The sequence below is a fragment of the Notechis scutatus genome, chromosome 3, assembly GCF_049901735.1.
Source record: "Notechis scutatus isolate UNSWTSFEM ecotype Mainland chromosome 3, rNotScu1.2, whole genome shotgun sequence".
Taxonomy (NCBI): domain Eukaryota; kingdom Metazoa; phylum Chordata; class Lepidosauria; order Squamata; family Elapidae; genus Notechis; species Notechis scutatus.
In genome coordinates this window covers 209,792,883-209,810,708 of record NC_142011.1, presented here as the reverse complement: position 1 = coordinate 209,810,708, position 17,826 = coordinate 209,792,883, and the positions used below count along the sequence as shown (strand labels likewise).

Sequence of the window (17,826 nt, the reverse complement as noted above, 5' to 3'; positions counted from 1 at the left end):
AGAGAGGGAGAGGGAGAGAGAGAGGAGGGGGCGAGGGAGAGAGAGAGAGGAGAAGGAGGCGAGGGAGAGGGAGAGAGGGAGAGAGGGAGAGGACCATAGGAAGGGACCATAGGAAGCATCTGCTGGATCTAGAAGAATAACGCAGCAACGTTTGTAGAAGGTGGGCCTAGAAGAATAACACACTCAACCTTCCAAATATCAATTAAAAATCCTCTTTATGACCCATAATCCCTTAACTGGGGGTAGAGTCAGGGCTGGATGGATCTGAACATTCACTGGCCAGATGCCCTTCCTGACACCGCACCGAGTTCACAGCAGATATCAACAAAGGAGAATACAAGACAAATTCCTTGGGTGTCCAATCACACTTGGCCAATAAAGAATTCTATTCTATTCTATTCTATTCTATTCTATTCTATTCTATTCCTTATTCTATTCTATTCCTTATTCTATTCTATTCCATTCTATTTCCTATTCTATTTTCTATTCTATTTTCTATTCTATTTTCTATTCTATTCCATTCTATTCTATTCTATTCTATTCTATTCTATTCTATTCTATTCTATTCTATTCTATTCTATTCTATTCCATTCTATTCTATTCCATTCCATTCCATTCTATTCTATTCCTTATTCTATTCTATTCCATTCTATTTTCTATTCCATTCTATTTTCTATTCCATTCTATTTTCTATTCTATTTTCTATTCTATTCTATTCTATTCTATTCTATTCTATTCTATTCTATTCTATTCTATTCTATTCTATTCTATTCCATTCCATTCCATTCCATTCCATTCCATTCCATTCCATTCTATTCTATTCCTTATTCTATCCTATCCCTTATTCTATTTCTATTCTATTCTATTCTATTCCTTATTCTATTCTATTCAACAGGAAGTCCTCAACTTACAACAGTTTATTTACTGACTGTTCAAAGTCACAATGGCCCTGAAAAAAAGCGACTTGTGATGGGTTTTTTGTACAGTTACAACCTTTGGAGCAACTCCACGATCACCTGATCAGAATTCAGACGTTGGGCATTATGACCGCCGCTGGGTCCCAAGGTCACACAGCCACGTTTTACAACTTTTTGAGCAGCCAAGTCAATGGGGAAGCCAGATTCATTTAACAACCGGGTGACTAACTTATTAACTGCAGTGATTCACTTAACAACGGTGGCAAGAAAGGTCGTAAAAACGGAGCAGAACTCACCGAACGAATGCCTCCCTTAACAACAGAAATCCCGGGCTCCGTTGTGGTGGCAAGTGGAGGACGACTGCCTCCATTTCTTCCTTCCAAGCGTGTCCACCAGGCCAAAAAGGCAACCGATCTGACCAGGGGAAGGTGCACAACTCCGGGGATTCTCTTGGAGCAAACCGTGCCTCAACACGCCCCCCGCGGAAGAAGATGTGCTTCCCCCACCTACCTTCCTCCACATCGTTGCGGCTGGCAGCCTCCAAAAGCTGGACGTTTTCCGGAAAGGCCACCTTCCTCTCCTTAGCGGCCCTGCGCCTCTTCTTAGCCCTCTTGCCCTGCGCGTCCTTCTCGAACTGCGCCCACTTCTTCAGCTGCTGGGTGCGGCGCTTCTGGGCATGCTTGAGCCGCTCCTGGGTGCCCATCCGGGCGACTGCCGACATCTCAGCCAGCAGCTCCGGGTGGTCTGCCATGCTTGGCCGAAGGCAGGGGGCTCACCTGCGACTCGCGGGTAAAAGCATTTGGAAGTGATGGGTTGGGGGGGGCAGGGACAGGTGGGGCGAGGGGGCCGAAAGCGCTCGCTCGCTCTCTCTCTCTCTCTCTCCTTCAGAGGAGTCTTGCAAGAGGACGGAGGCAACTGGGCGGGTCAAAGTGCATCTTCCACAAATTTGGGAGACCGCTGGTTCTTAACCACTCCGGGCAGCCTCTCCGCCGGTGGTGCCAACCCTAAGAAGGTCAACGGCGCCTTTCTGGCCTTCCTCATCCAGGCAGGGCCCGTGAAAATGGGTCCCCAGGAAAAGAAGGGTCGGTGAAGCGCTCTGGCTGCCCACCTAAGGCAGGGTGAGGGTCTCCGGCTGACGTAGGGAGGGCGGCTGCTCAGCCCTCCTCCTCCTCCTCCATGCTCAAAGGACCCCCCAAGGCAACTCCGCACTGGGAAAGACAGCGCAGCATCAATCCTCAGTTTGTTCGTTTGATGTCAAGAGTTGAATCCTCGGCCCGCCCCCCAGCAGCAAACTCTTCTGGAGTCCAATCGTTCCCAGGGAGCTGAATCCCCCAGGTGTCCCCGAGGAGGGAGGGGGCTCACTGATTCTGACGGCGGTCTCGGCCTCTTTGCAACACTCCTCCGGTGCCTCCTCCTCGGCTGTCCCTAAAAGAGGACTTCCGATCCCTCCGAGCTGCCTTCAGGCTCCTGAGACCGGCCCTGAGCTCCCGCTGCCGGACAGGAGCCCACGGCAGGGACCTGGCCAGGGCTGCATCTTCTTCTTCTTCTTCCAAGCCTTGCCTCCGTCCCCGACCTGGCAGCTGCTTCACAACCAAGTCCTTGACGGAGCGATTTCGCTCTCCTTTCCCCCCCCCCCCCCCCCCCCCCCGCAAGGCAGGGGCTCTCCTCCGAATGAGCCAATGGATGTGTAAATAAACTTAAAGCTTCCGGCAACCTTCCTCGGAGCCGTGGATGGCTTTCAAGGGGGCTCTTTCACTCCAGCTGCTCCGGAGCACCGTAGGAGGAACTGGTCGATGGCCAGCTGGCTGGCTGGCTGGCTGGCTGGCTAGGAGGCCGGGGTAAGCCCCGCTGGCTGGAGACTCCTCCCTTTGCTACTGGGGCACTGGGCTGAGCTTTCCGCCTCCATCGTCTCCAGCCAAGGGCTGCCTGGAAAGTCCTGCAGCAGAAGAGGAAGAAGGAAGCCGATCAGGCAGGGCTTAAGAGGCGGCTACACACCCAAAAACACCTAAGCCCCCCTCTGGGCCAGACCCACCGCAGCGGGCTCTCTCGCCCTGCCTTCCTCCAATGACTTGGAGGTAGCCGAAAGCGGATCAGGTTACGGAAAGGGGGAGGAGGGGGGCCTGACAGGGACCCCCTTCCCTCTCCTTCCCATTTCCCAGCATCTGCACCCTTCCTACCTAACCCCCCTGGGAGGGACTGACCTGGGGCGGGTGGAGGGGATCCTTGCCTTGGGACAAACAGGGGGAGTTGGGCGAGAGACAGAGATTAAGGGCTTAGGGGGGAAACTGTCAATGATTTAAGGGCCTGAGATTTAAGCGCCTGAGTATACACAGCAGATTGGCCCAGAGAAATAGCAGGACAATAGAATGACAGAGCTGGAAGGGACCTCGGAGGTCATCTAGTCCAACCCCTTGCTTGAGCAGCAAACCCTACACCATTCCAGACAAGGGGCTGTCCAGTCTCTTCTGAAAAACCTCCAGCGATGGAGCGCCCACGATTTCTGGAGGCAACTTCTGTCCCACCGATTAATGGTCCTCACTGTTAGGAAGTTTCTCCTTAATTCTACATAGCTTCTCTCCCTGCGGAGTTTCCACCCACTGCTTCTTGCCCTGCCCTCTGGCGCTTTGGAGGGCTGACCTCCTCGTCTTTAGAGAAACCCCTGAGATCAGGGGTTCCCAACCTTTTTTTCGCCCCGCACCCCTAAAGAAATTTCACTCGAACCTCGCAACCCCCTGAAATTTAGACTCTAGGAACTACTGAAGGCGTCAAATAGATGGTAGGATTGAATCTTTTCAGCTCTGTATGTGACGGCCACTAAATAACGATACTTAACTCTTAAAATGAAAACAAAGTTAATCCATTGCATAATAAATAAATAAATAAATAAATAAATAAATAAATAAATACATACATACATACATACATACATACATAAAAATAAAAATTACCTGGACTTTTCTCGCACCCCCTGGAATATCGTCTCACACCCCCAGGGGATGTGAGCATCCCAGGTTGGGAACCCCGGCCTTAGATACTGGAAGACTGATATCCTGTGTCCCCCCCCACCCCCCCACCCCCAGTCCTTCTTTTCATTAAACCAGACAGTTCCCCAATTGCAGCAACTGTTCCTCAGATGTTTTAGCCTACAGAGTTGGCTCAGGAATTCTGGGAGTGGAGGTTATAAAGTCGCCGTAATTGCCCACCCTTGACCTAAACCAAAACTTTTCTGGACCAATTCAGAAGAATCTCAGAATTCCCAAACATTTCCTGCTGGTCAAACTCCATCTGGATTTGGGTTCCTTCAGCAAATTTTCCTGCAGGACTGAAAGGACTCCTCCGGAAAGGATGCTTTTCATCCAAGCCACCTCTTGGGTCCCAGCCTGCTCCATATGTCCTGGCACACCAATTTCTTGCCAAAAGGCATCCAACCAAGCCAGACTCTTTCCCAGAGAAAGCAGCCCCTAGAAAAGGTGCTTTAAAAACTGGACAAAAGGCCCAGAGCAATTTCAGTCCCTACTAAAACAGGCTAGGAAAACACACGGTTTGCCTCTGCACTGCATGTTCTGGAAGGACAACTTTGCAACAATCACAAATCCTGCTAAAGCCTTTCCAAGTCGAACGTTGACCTCAACGGCAGAGCACTGATTTCATTGGGGGAAATGCAGGAAGTCCTTGACATACGACCACAAGGAGCCCCATATTTATCTTACTAAGCAAAACGTACGTTAAGTGAGCTTTGCCCCCTTTCCCCACCTTTCTTGCCACTGTTGTTAAGTGAACCTGGCTCCCCCATTGACTTCGCTTGTCTCAAAAGAGAATCACGTGATCCCCCCCAGGACACTCTGGCCGTCATAAATGCGAGTCAGTTGCCAAGTGTCCAAATGTTGATCACGTGGTGATGCTGCAACGGTCGTAAGTGTGGAAAGAAAAGGTCATCGGTTCCTTTTTTTCAGTGCTGTTGTTATTGTGCCCTTTTTTTCCCCCCAAGAGACAACCGGACTTTCTGGGTTTTCCTTTTGAAGACGTTTCACTTCTCATCCAAGAAGCTTCTTCAGCTCTGACTGGATGGCGGGGAATGGAAGGATTGATGCTCCCTTGCAGACACAGCTGGTCATTTGCATCCTTTTTAGAGAGTCGTGGAGGCCACTTGGAGGCTTATCTGTGTCTTCAGAGTCACCTGAGTGGCACAAATGGTTCCTGTAGTCTGCAATTTTTTCTCCGAAAATCTGTTCCTACTCCCACACCATTCAAAGGGTGTCCATCCCAAATTGTAGAGCTGAAACTCCAGAGGGAAAAAAAATGCAGATTACAGGAACCATTTGCGCCATTTGGGGGACCCTGACGACACAGATAAACCGCCAAGTGACCTCACGACTCTCTAAAAAGGATGCAAATGACCAGCTGTGTCTGCAAGGAGTATCAATCCTTCCATTCCCCACCATCCAGTCAGAAGCTTCTTGGATGAGAAGTGAAATGTCTTCAAAAGAAAAACCAGGAAGTCCAGTTGCCTCTTGGAAAAAGCCCCTTTGGGACACTAAATCTTCTTCTTCTTTTTCTTCAGCGTTGTCTCGCGCTCTGGCGAGGTCCGCTAATGTCCTTGAGTATTGCTTCCACGCCTCTCTGTCTGCCACGTATGTCGGGTCTGCCTTCGCGATCTCTAGATCGGCCTTGATCGTGTCCATCCAGCGTTGCTTAGGTCTACCACGCGGTCTCGCTCCTCCGACCGTCACCTTCATCGCAGATTTGATGATGGATTCTTCCTTGGCGCGACTCACATGGCCGAACCATCGTAGCCGGGACTGCCTCATGACCGTGGGGATGGGCACGACGTTGAACCGTCACGCACTTCTTCGTTCCTGACGCGATCGAGTAGGGTGTCTTTGGGACACTAAATGAACGGTTATAAATCAAGGACTACCTGCTACATGGCTGGGGAGTTCCTGTTAAAGGTGGCCTGGATACATTTTAAATCAGTATAAATAAATATTGCTTCAAGTTCCAGAAACCGGAGGCCTGCCCTGCTTTCTCACTCCACCCTGTATCTCTCAAGAGCCAGGATGCCAGCACATAAATCCTAGCCAGCACAATCTACATATCTACCACCTCACCAACTGGCCAAATCTGGGCAGACTCCCTTGGGGCACAAGGGCTCAGGAGGACGTAAAAGCTCCCCTTTCTTTCTCCAATGACCACCATCTAGCTGGGGTTTAACACACTGATCACACACCAAACCACCCTTAGTCCAACCGCGGTAAAACTAGGATTCCTTACAGCCAGAACCGCTTACAGCTTAACCTGTAATTAAAGCAAGCTACAACAATCCTGACCAAGCTAAACTGCAGTGCTACCACAGGAATTCCACACCGAGCAATCCTACAGTTCCAATTTTAAAAATGTCATCTTACTTGGTTGCCGCATAATCAGCTTACCGGAAAACATTTTGGGAAAGTTCCTGACAAAATCTTCCACATGAGCAAAGAGGGGAAAATGCAATTAGGGATTTCTAGTCACAGCAGACAAGGGGTGGGACTAGCACTCTGGACTAATAAAAGCAAACAAATAAGTTTTATATGCAAACAGAAGACATTTGCACAATCTGCGCAAGTTACAAAACTGAGTTTTGCTACCAGAAAAACCCAAACAAATTGATGCTGCTGCATAATTTCCTAAAACACCACATGCATAATAATGAGTATATGCAATACCAATTACCTGAATTCTGGGGAAACGGTGGGGCATGTTTCTAACACTATTTTGCCAATATTGAGAGCTTCCAGAAACAATGAGGCAGGTACAGTGGAACTTCTGGTCATGAACGGTTCTGACCACACAAACAAATCGGGTTCTGACCAAAAAATTCACAATTTTTTTTAATCTGGTCACAAACACATACTCGGATGGTGATCAAACAGGACCCCCGACCCAGGAATTCCCGAAGATGAAACATTAGAAGACGAAATCGCCTAAGTTATGGAACAAATTATTGTTGTGACCATTGTACGGTTAAATTAAACCGAGACACCCAATTTCTATATTCTTCTCCAGGTTCACGAATCAATGAGAAATGCAATCAAACTTGCATTCAAGGGGTCCTTGGCTGTCTCTGAGCTTGGTGGGTTTCTTGCAGACGTTTCATTACCCAAGTAGGTGAAGACGTCAGCGCTAGAAGGGGACAAGGTTGGGGAGTGGAGGAGGAGGAGGAGGGAAGGAGGAGGAAGAAGAAAACTGTGAGGTCCTCGATGCTCTCTAAGCTTGATAGTTGCATACGTTTCATTACCCAAGCTAGCACTGATAAGGTGACCTAGATGGGTCATGAAACAATCTGCAAGAAAACCACCAACCTGAGCACCAAAGACCCTACAGTTCTCCCCCTCCTCCCTGCAAATCCCACTCCCTTCTAGCACTGATGATGTTACCTCGTCGGGTCATGAAACAATCTGCAAGAAAACCACCAAGCACAGAGAGCACCAAGGACCCTACAGTTCCAGTCCTCCTCCTCCTCCTCTCCATGAACCTCACTCCCTTCCAGTATTGGCGGCGTTCCCTAGTTGGGCAGTTGCGTTCATTATATCCATGAAGTCACTGCAAATCTGAAGGCCCCAGACCACCCTTGCCCCCCCCAGTCACTGCAGGGGAACCCCCCCCCCCCGACCCCAGGATGGCTGGTGCCGCAGTCAGGCCTGAGAAACGGCTGGCAACCCAAGAAGCTCTCCACCAGACCTCCCGTTTGGACGCTTAGCCCCAGCCAAGCTCACGGGATTGGATTTGCCACAGGAGTTCCAGGGCCAGAGAGGGACCTTCCAATGCAAGAAAACCCCCTCCCCTCCAAAAGGAGCCCTACCTCGGTTGCTCCTCGCCGCCCTTGGTCTCCTTCGGAAGCCAAGGGACCAATGCCCAGGAGCCCTTCCGCTTCACAAACCCTGGGTTTAGCAACCATAGGAAAGAGCCGCGGAGGCTGCCCTCCTCCTCCTCTCCCAACCAACCTGTCAGCATTCCTACTGCCCCACGCCGCCGCCGTGCCAGGGCACCCACCCACCCACCCACACAACCTGCCTCAGGTGAAATGCTGATGCAGGAACTCCCCGGCTCTTCCTGGAATTAGGAATGCGAAGAATTTAGCCAGAGCTGGAGCAACCCAGCCAGAGAGAGAGAGAGAGAGAGAGAGAGAGAGAGAGAGAGAGAGAGAGAGAGAGAGAGAGAGAGAGAGAGAAGCAAAACTAGAACTCCCGGTTTCTCTGAGTTTAGCCTGGTGCCTTGACCGCTAAGACCTTTGCAACAGAAATCCCCACCTCAATTATTGTCTACGGAGATTCTCCGTCCTCCAGGTCGTGGTTGACCCAGAGGTGTTCTGGACTTTCTGGTTTTCCTTTGAAGACCTTTCGCTTCTTATCCCAGAAGCTTCTTCAGCTCTGACTGGATGGTGGGAGAATGGAAGGACGGATGCTCCTTGCAGACACAGCTGGTCTTTTGCCTCCTTTTTGAGGGCCGTTAAGGTCACCTGGATGCAGTGCAAATGAATTGAAATGACCGGCTGTCTGCAAGGAGTACCAATCTTTCCATTCCCCACCATCCATTCAGAGCTGAAGAAGCTCCTTGGATGAGAAGCGAAAGGTCTTCAAATCAAAAACAAGGAAGCTCAATTGCCTGCCGAAGCAGCACCTTTGGGATTCAATTACCGTCACTGAGGATTACCTGTGCTCCTGCTGACCCAGGTGCTTACCTGCCTTGTTCCTGTACATCGTGTTCTCCCTAGCTCTAAGTGCGGTTCCCTGCATTTCTCCCCACTGGGCAGTGTTTCCTTAGCTAGAGTCCAACGTTCAGGTGTATCCAGATCCTTTCGAATCCTGAGACTGCCTTCTGAAGAATTAGCAAATCCCCCCATTCAAAGCAAGCATTTTTCGGGGCGAGGCCTCTGGTCTCTTTTGCATCAAAAACATAGCTTGGTTTGAACCCCCCGCCCCTCCATCTCTTCTTCAGAAAAGACCCCAAGTGGCACAATATGCATTCAAATCTCTTCACTGTTAAGGAACCCTTAAGAGGTAGCGTTCTGTGGGTGTGGCCTAATTTGTGGGTGTGGCTTAGAGGTCACATGACTGGCTGGGCATGGCTTGCATGTAAATACTGTAAATATTTATGTAAATATTTAATTTTTTTATTTAAAAAAGAGCAACTTTTACCCAAAATCAGGCAAAGCAGGTGGGCAGATTGAGTTGCTCACAGAATCACAGGTTCACTTAGAGATCAATCTTTCTTCAATCTGCTACCGGAGTCTGTCACATAAAATTTGCTTGCAAGCAAACATAAAATTTGCTAGCAAGCAAACTCACAAAATTAACTCACAACACACCATGTATATAAAAAAAATAATTTAATTAAAAAAGAGCAACTTTTACCCAAAATCAGGCAAAGCAGGTGGGCAGATTGAGTTGCTCACAGAATCACAGATTCACTCAGAGATCTATCTATCTGCTATCTGCTGAGTCTGCACTGAAAAATAGAAGCTTCAGCCCTAAAGGAAGATTCAGCTCTGCTTTTGAATTAGCTAGAAAGCAAGAAATCCAACCCATTTTCTGCTTTCTAGCTAATCTAAATCTCCCGGCACAGCAGAACAGTTGATGGTTGGGGGAGGGAAAAGGAAAAATAGCAACTTAGCAGCCAAGTTTGATGGCGTGCATACCATGTAAGGAGAGAGTGGGTGGGGAGGGGAGAGGAGGGGCCAGCTAGTGGCGCAATTTGCCAGTTCTCTGAACTGGGCAGAATCATAACAAGGGATCTCCAAATGAGGCCCACCTTGTGGACTTCAACTCCCAGAATTCCCCAGCCAGCATGGTTTGGCCTCAGGGCTGACTTGACGAATTCAGAGAGCTGAAATCCGCAACTCTTAACAGGGGCCGTGTTTGGAGACCCCTGGGGTATAGTAGTACAAATGAAAGTACAAATCTTCTACTCGTCTTTTTTTTCCCAGGGTGCTCCTGAGAGAAATTAGGAAACATCCCTTCGGAGCTTCAGAAGAGATTGGGCAACCATTTGTGTGAAGTGGTGTCAGGCCTCATCTTGAGCAGAAGGTTGGACTAGAAGACCTCCAAGGTCCCCTTCAACTCTGTTATTTTGTTCTACTTTTCTTCCTCTTATCCATTATGCAGCTGCGGGCTATGAATTCTCTTTATCTGGCCATTCCCAAGATCATCCCCACATACCATTACAGCGGGGCCCTCCAAACCTGGCCACTTGAAGACTTGTGGACTTCAACTCCCAGAATTCCCCAGCCAGCCATGGCTGGCTGGGGAATTCTGGGAGTTGAAGTCCACAAGTCTTCAAGTGGCCAGGTTTGGAGAGCCCTGCGTGACAGTTTTACAAGCCCACATAAACCTGGCTGTCTAGTAAAGCTTAATTGGTCAAACAATAAATATTGGTTATGTTCCAAGCCAGCAGCCTCGTATTTGCCTCCTGCGAAATCTAGACACAGCCAGGCCCTCCTGCCTCCCAAAAGGTGCTTCCTTTGCTTGTTTCTGTCTTCAGTTACCTGGTCTAAGCCCCTCCCATCGTTCTTGGCAGAGGTAGAATGAGGACACCTGTGGGGGGGGGGGGAACCACAGCTTCCAGGTGTCAGGAACACCTTCTTAAGGTAAGGAGTTCTGCACAGCGGCCCAGACCTGAACCGCTCCTCACTAAATTTGCCAAGCAGAAGGAACCGGTTGGCGAAGAAGGAAAGATCTAAGGTTTGGCTGTTAAACTCTGCCTAAGCACCTGGAAATAACTTCCCTGTCACCTGGAAACCACCTGCCAGGAAGAGCTGCCCTAGAGATAAGCGGAGGGGGCGAACTCTGTAACTTACTCCTCAGGGGAAAAACTACTTTTTAAAAAAAAAAAAATGCCATAAATAAAGTGGCAGGCTCAAGTAGTGAACTAGAGACAAGCTACCTTCAAAGGGAGAAAACGAACACCCAACATAACGCAGGTAATTCTGGGAGTAGCTCCTGAGGGCTGGGTTAAGCTTCCGGGGCCCGTCGTGGAAGAGCAAATGGGGAACATGCAAAACTTCTGGGCAAAACCTGGCCAGAGAAAGCTGAAAAGGCAGGCCCGCAAGGCCAAAGATCATCCCCATTTCCAGTTTCAACACCTTGAAAAGCTCTGGGCGATAATAGCAATACCTTATATACTGCTTTATAGTGCTTTACAGCCCCCTCTAAGCAGTTTACAGAGTCAGCATATTGCCCCCAACAATCTGGGTCCTCATTTTACCGATCTTGGAGGGACGGACGGCTGAGTCAACCTTTAGAAGCAAGGAAGGAAGGAAGGAAAGAAGGAGGGAGGGAGGAAGAAAGGGGGGAGGGAAGGAAAGTAAAGCAACAGCACTTAGACTTATATGCTGCTTCCCAGTGCACTCTAAGCGGTTTACAGAGTCAGCCTCTTGCCCCCAACAATCTGGGTCCTCATTTTATAGACCTTGGAAGGACGGAAGGCTGAGTCAACCTTTAGAAGCAAGGAACGAAAGAAGGGGGCAGGGAGGAAGAAAGGAGGGAGGGAAGGAAGCAAGCACCACCTCAGAGGGAGAGAAGACTGAGTCCACCTTGAGCCTGGTGGGATTCGAACTGCCAAATTGTAGGCAGCTGGCTGCAGCAGAAGTAGCCTGCCGTGCTGCACTCTAACCACTGTGCCACCGAGGCTCCCTTGGAACACAACTCCCTGTGATGCCCGATTAATAACCTCCCTGCCTCCAGCGGAGGACTGGAAGGCAGCTGGCACCTCAGTTTCTGCCTGGGAGAGAGGTGGGCAAAGGGAGGCAGAGGGGCACGATGCCACCCTGAGTAGAAAGCCCACTTCGCAGCCTGGATACGGCCCAATCACAAGCAGCAAAAGAGATTATTCTTATATAGAGGTAGTCTTCGGCTTACGACCACAATGGAGCCCAACGTATCAGTGGCTAAGCAAGACAGTCGTTAAATGGGTTTTGACCCACTTTACCAATTTTTCTGGCCACGGTTATTAAGTGAATCACTGCGGTGGTTGAAGTTAGTCACACGGCCGTTAAGTAAACCTGGCCTTCCCCATTGCCTTTGCTTCTCAGGAGGTCACAAAACGGATCGCATGATCCCGGGACCCTGCGACCGTTGTAAGTATGAGCCAGTTGCCAAGCGCCTGAATACTGATCACGTGACCGTGGGTGGAGGTGCGGTGGCGACTGTAAGCATGGGGGAACGGCCATGCGTCACTTTTTTCAGTGCCACTGCGACTTCACTTACTAAAAGAACGGTTGCCAAGTCGGGGAGCGCCTGCATTTAAGGGACCAAGAAAGGATGCCTGCACCAGGAACAAACACGGGTCTCCTATACCACAAACAGCAAGCGCACCAAATCTGTGGCCTCTTCTATCTCATGCAGCGATAGAAGCCCTGGTGGCGCAGTGGTCAGAGTGCAGTACTGCAGGTTAATTCTGCCCACGGCCAGCAGTTCGATCCTGACCGGCTCAAGGTTGACTCGGCCTTCCGATGGTGGCCCATTTGCGCTCTGCCTCGGTCAACTTTCGGGAGGCATAGGCGCATAGTTGTAAGGTACCGGCTTCGTTCAGTTGCAACCACACCGCTCCAATGGCCACATCACCGGTATGTCGGGCTGACAGTTATTGCTATTCTCCAGGCCGGTTTCCCCCCACACACACAGAGCCTTGGGACACAACCCACCGGAATCGTGGCTCTCCACCAAATCAACTTTCCCTCACACCTTTTCCCCAGGACCATCCTGCTGGGGGGATGGGTGGAGGGAGAACCAGCCACTGCCCTTTGGTTTTTATTTTTTTTTTATTAGCTTATCAAATATAAAATACAGAAATGCAAAGGAAAATGAGAATAATGGGAAAAATGGAAAAGAGAAGGAAAAGAAGAGTAAGTGAAAGGGAAAGAAAAAGGAAAGCCTTGACTTTTTATTCTTTTCGGTGCAGTAGACTAGGGTAATAACATACAACCTCAACTTTTCCATCCACAAGTGATGCCATTGTAGAGAGAAAAAGTTTTTCCAAACAACCACCCAAGTGCTTTTAATCAGAGATAGTTCTCAAAAGTTCCAAAATCACCAAGCAATCCAAACAAGCTGTTTCTTTTAAGTACTTTCTCCTTCTTCACTTTCTCTTTCTGGGGTTAGAGTTTAGTCACAAAGTTCCATTTAAAATATATCTTTTAGAAGTCTTATTAATGTTTAATTTGTGTCTGTACGAAGAGTTGTAACCCGGGACTAAGCAACTTTCAGAAAAGATGTTTTTTTATGTTTCTATGTTTAGTGTTTTTGTGTGTTTATGTTTGATTGAGCTAATAAAATCTTGGAGGAATGTTAGAAGAGGACAATTGAGAATAAAAGATAGAAGAGAATAAAGCAAGTCAGAAAGGAAAAATGAATATAGTGAATAAAAACATATAAAACAGATAAATATAGAAAAGAAATATAATTGAATAAAAGTAAAGGGAGAAATAATGAGGAACTTGAAAGGATATGTATGTGTTTATAAGGAGATGTGTCAATGGTGTATAAAATGTTTTATTTGTTTAAAATTTACAAATAACTTTCAAAAGAGGTTTTATGTTCTTATGTTTCATGTTTTGTATGTCTTTAAAAATTAATAAAATTTGTTCAAAAAAAAAACATACAACCTCAACTTTTTACTTTGGCATAATAATATATGCTAGTCGTTTCTGTAACAATGGACCTATCTCATCAACAAAACCAAAGTTTCATATATTTTTTCCCATCTCAAGCACAAAGACTCCAGAAGCAGTTGCCAAATAAAACCCAAAGCGTGTTCTTCTTTTCTTTAATCAAAGTAGTCAATGTTTGCCCTCTCTGCTAACTCCATCAGATTTTGCAGCCATGTGTCCATTGTGGGAATCAAAGCGTCCTTCCATTTTTGGGCATAGAATGTTCTTGCTGCTGTCAGCATGCCTATAACCTCAGCCACTGCTCTTTGGAGCCTCTTCAAGCTATTCAACCCCAGGATCTGAACAGCTCGTCCGAAGGGGAAAGGATCTCTTAAGAACAACTGCTCCAAACCCAGGAATTCCAAGTTGGCCTGAAGACAGGAAGCAGAGAACCATGAAGAACAGAGGAGCTCCTGACCCAGGGAAATGCTGACAGAAAGAGAGAGAGAGGAGAAGCAAAGCAGTGTAAGTTGCCAACACACACCCAACAATGGCTGGTATGTTTACAAGAGGCTGTTTGCAGGATGCTTCACTCCCTGCTAGAGAGGAAAAACAGACAGAGCCATTAAATCATGCTTGCCAAGGGATCAACCAATGTATAATCAGCTAAAATGGAATTGCTTGAAAAGGGGAAAAAGGGTTTTCTAATGATACTTTCGCGGAAAGAAAAGGTATAATTATACCAGTATAATTTAAGATCGTTCCAAAAACTTACATCTGCTAAATATAAATAAGGGCTTCACCCATATTTCAGAATTGCCCAAGAAGAGCATAAAGCATGAAACCCTAGGCATTATTTCAGCAGAGAATTGGGGTATTCTAGTAAAATATTTTGTACTGATTACACCAGAGTGCTCTAAGATCTCTATTAGTAAACCAGTGACTACTCATAAGTTCCTGCAGCAGGAGACCCTTCGGTGCTTCGCACACACTTGTGAGTCCGGCCTCAGCGCACGGGCCCAATCCCTGCAGGTGTGTTTTGCAAACCTCAGCTCCCTCCAGCCCTAAGTCAGTAACATCCCCCCAGGGTCCCTCCAGCCCACCAATAGTTAACTGGGGAGATCCAAGCCTGTTAAGGAAGGCTCAGCCCTAGTGGGCACTTGGATTGTTTGTGTGTGTGTGGTGGGGGGTGTCTCTTCCTCAAGCAGGGGGTTGGATTGGAAGACCCCCAAGGTCTCTGTCTCTACCTATCTATCTATCTAGAGGGGGGGAGAGAGAGATGGAGGGAGGGACAGAGAGAGGGGGGGATAGGGATGAGATAGAGGTAGAATAGAATAGTTGGAAGGGGCCTTGGAGGTCTTCTAGTCCAGCCCCCTGCTCAAGTAGGAGAACCTATACCATTTCAAACAAATGGTTGTCCAATCTCTTCTTAAAAACTTCCAGTGTTGGAGATACCGGAAATTTCTATTGTTCATTCATTCATTCATTCATTCATTCATAGATAGATAGATAGATAGATAGATAGATAGATAGATAGATAGATAGATAGATAGATAGATAGATAGATAAGGTTGAAACAGATACATAGATAATAGATAATAATAGGTAGGTAGGTCTGTCTGTCCATCCATCCATTCATCATGTGGTAAGGTAGGTGGCCAATACATTTAAATAAATAAATTCTGGAGGGGAGACCACCAGGAAACCCTGCTGGGGTGACTCCCTCATACCAGAGGCCACTCTCCGGCCAATGGGGCTGAGCCTCTCTCCTGCATCCCCATTAGCAGCAGCACAAGGGCGCGGGGGGGAGGGGGAGAAGGGGGGGTCTTCTGCCCAGTCCAGACTGGCGGGATCTCCTGGTGGCCTCTCATCCATCTGCCCCTTCGGTAGCTCCTCCCCCCCCACCACGCCTTTCCACACGCAGGAGCCCAAGGCCGTGAGCTGAACCACCTCCTAACACATCACTGGGGTGGGGTGGGGGTCTTGGACTACAACCTCCATCATCCAAGCACCTCGTTTCCTTTCAGGACAGTGCTGGCTGGGGATGATGGGAGCGGTGACCAAGCCGGAATGGGGAAGGTCCGTTTACCCTCCTCAGGGAGAGAATTCCGGGGGCTCCACGTCCCGCCCGCCATCAAGGCCAAAGGCGCCCCCTCCCCAGAAAATCCGAGACTCCTCCCCTCACCGAGTGACCCCCATCCCTGAACTCCAGGCCCCTCGAGGGAGACCCCCCACTCGCTCCCGCCGCCCCCCCGCCTCGCCTCACCCACCTCACCGCGGCTCCACGCCGGCCTTCCCCTGAGGCGCGCGTCTCCAGCTAGGCCCGGCATCGCCGCCATGGCAACCAGCCACACTTCCGCCTCAGGCCGGAAGTGGGAGGCTTTTTCCCCCCCCCGCCGCCATATTGAGTGAGGTCAAAAAGGCTCAAGGAAGCCCGAGACGGGCAGCGCTTGGGCTGCAGAACCGCGGGTGCCGCCAGATGGCGACAAAGCGGAGTTGTCCGCCTGAAGCTGCTCTCAGGCTGAGTAAAGTGGAGGATGATGGGAATTGTGGTCCCACACACATCTGGAAGGCATCAGGACGGTTGGCGACTCAGCCTCTTAGTTCCTGAGATGCAAGGAGAAAGCCATCAAGGATTCCCCAAGGCATCCACAGTGGAGCTTGGTAAATGGATTTAAAAGGCCCAATTTGTGCTTGGGGAAATCTAGAACAGAACGGAACATGGGAATAGACTAGACTATACCAGAACAGAACAGAACAGAACAGAACATGAGAATAAGTAGACTAGGCTAGACTAGATCAGAATGGACAGAACAAAACAAAACATGGGAATAGAGTAGACTAGACCAAGCCAGAAAAGAATGTGGGAATAGACTAGACTAGACCAGAATGGACAGGACAGGACAGGACAGGACAGAACAGAACATAGGAATAAACTAGACTAGACTAGACCAGAATGGACAGGACAGGACAGGACAGAACAGAACAGAGCAGAGCAGAACATGAGAATAAACTAAACTAGAGCAGATCAGAATGGACAGGACAGAACAGTACAGAACATGGGAATAGACTGAGACTAGACGAGACCAGAATAGACAGAACAGAACAGAACATGGGAATAGACTAAACTACCTTAGACCAGAATGGACAGGACAGAACAGAACAGAACAGAACATGGGAATAGATTAGACTACACTAGACCAGAATAGACAAGCCAGAACAGAACAGAACATGGGAATAGACTACACTAGACTAGACCATAATAGACAGAACAGAATAGAACATGGGAATAGACTAAACTAGACTAGACCAGAATGGACAGGACAGGACAGGACAGAACATGGGAATAGACTATAGACCAGATCATAATAGACTGAATAGAACAGAACAAAACATGGGAATAGACTAAACTAAACTAGACCAGAATGGACAGGACAGGACAGAACATGGGAATAGACTAGACTAGACTAGACCAGAATGGACAGGACAGGATAGAACATGGGAATAGACTAGACTAGACCAGACCAGAATACAGGACAGAACAAAACATGGGAATAGACTAGACTACACTAGACCAGAATAGACAGAATAGAACAGAGCAGAACAGAACATGGGAATAGACTAGACTGGACTAGACCAGGACAGGACAGAACAGAGCAGAACAGAACATGGGAATAGACTACTACACTAGACTAGTCCAGAATGGATAGGACAGGACAGAATGATAACTTTATTGTCACTTTAAATCCACACTAATCGGCATACCTTAAAATGAAATTTCATTGCATGCAGCTCTCAAAGGGTCACCACCCCCAATATACACTACATAAACATGACATAATAAATGAATGAATTAATTAATACAAAATTGTGTATACACCCACATATATGACACACAGAGAAACAACACAGTCTAGTTTGGAGGTTTACGTGTACATGGTGAGAAAAAAAAACTTATTTTTTAATGTTTATGCAATCTTCCAGAATGGACCATGGCTTTTCCTTCTTCCATCACTTCAACAGCTTTGCTGGCTGGGGAATTCTGGGAGTTGAAGTCCACCAGGCTTAAAGTGGCCAAGGTTGGAGACCCCTGGAATAGGGTCTCTTGTTTGAGCAGGGGTTGGACTAGAAGACCTCCAAGGTCCCTTCCAACTCTGTTATTCTGCCTGACTAGCTTCCCAGCTTATGATTACTTGTAAACCAAAGGATTACGGTAACCTTCCACCAGATGTTGCTAAAACACATCTTAAAGACATTCCGGGAATGCTTCAGGATTAGCTAAGG

General features: G+C 48.2%; 1 protein-coding gene across 2 annotated transcripts in view; it reads right to left on the bottom strand.

Annotated features, from left to right (window-relative positions):
• Positions 1-15,894, bottom strand: part of PPP1R16A (protein phosphatase 1 regulatory subunit 16A) — a 47,523-nt gene extending 31,629 nt beyond the window's left edge. Inside the window, exons 1-2 of one of the 2 annotated variants that reach the window (XM_087958923.1) lie at positions 15,818-15,894; positions 1,428-2,853 (exon numbers count right to left, since the gene is read on the bottom strand). In XM_087958923.1, coding sequence (XP_087815049.1) covers positions 1,428-1,668 — 241 coding nt within the window. In that variant the 5' untranslated portion in view covers positions 1,669-2,853; positions 15,818-15,894. Of the gene's footprint in view, positions 1-1,427; positions 2,854-15,817 lie in introns of those variants that run through there. The other variant, XM_087958921.1, reaches the window with a different exon arrangement.
• Between the last annotated feature and the right edge of the window lie 1,932 nt (positions 15,895-17,826).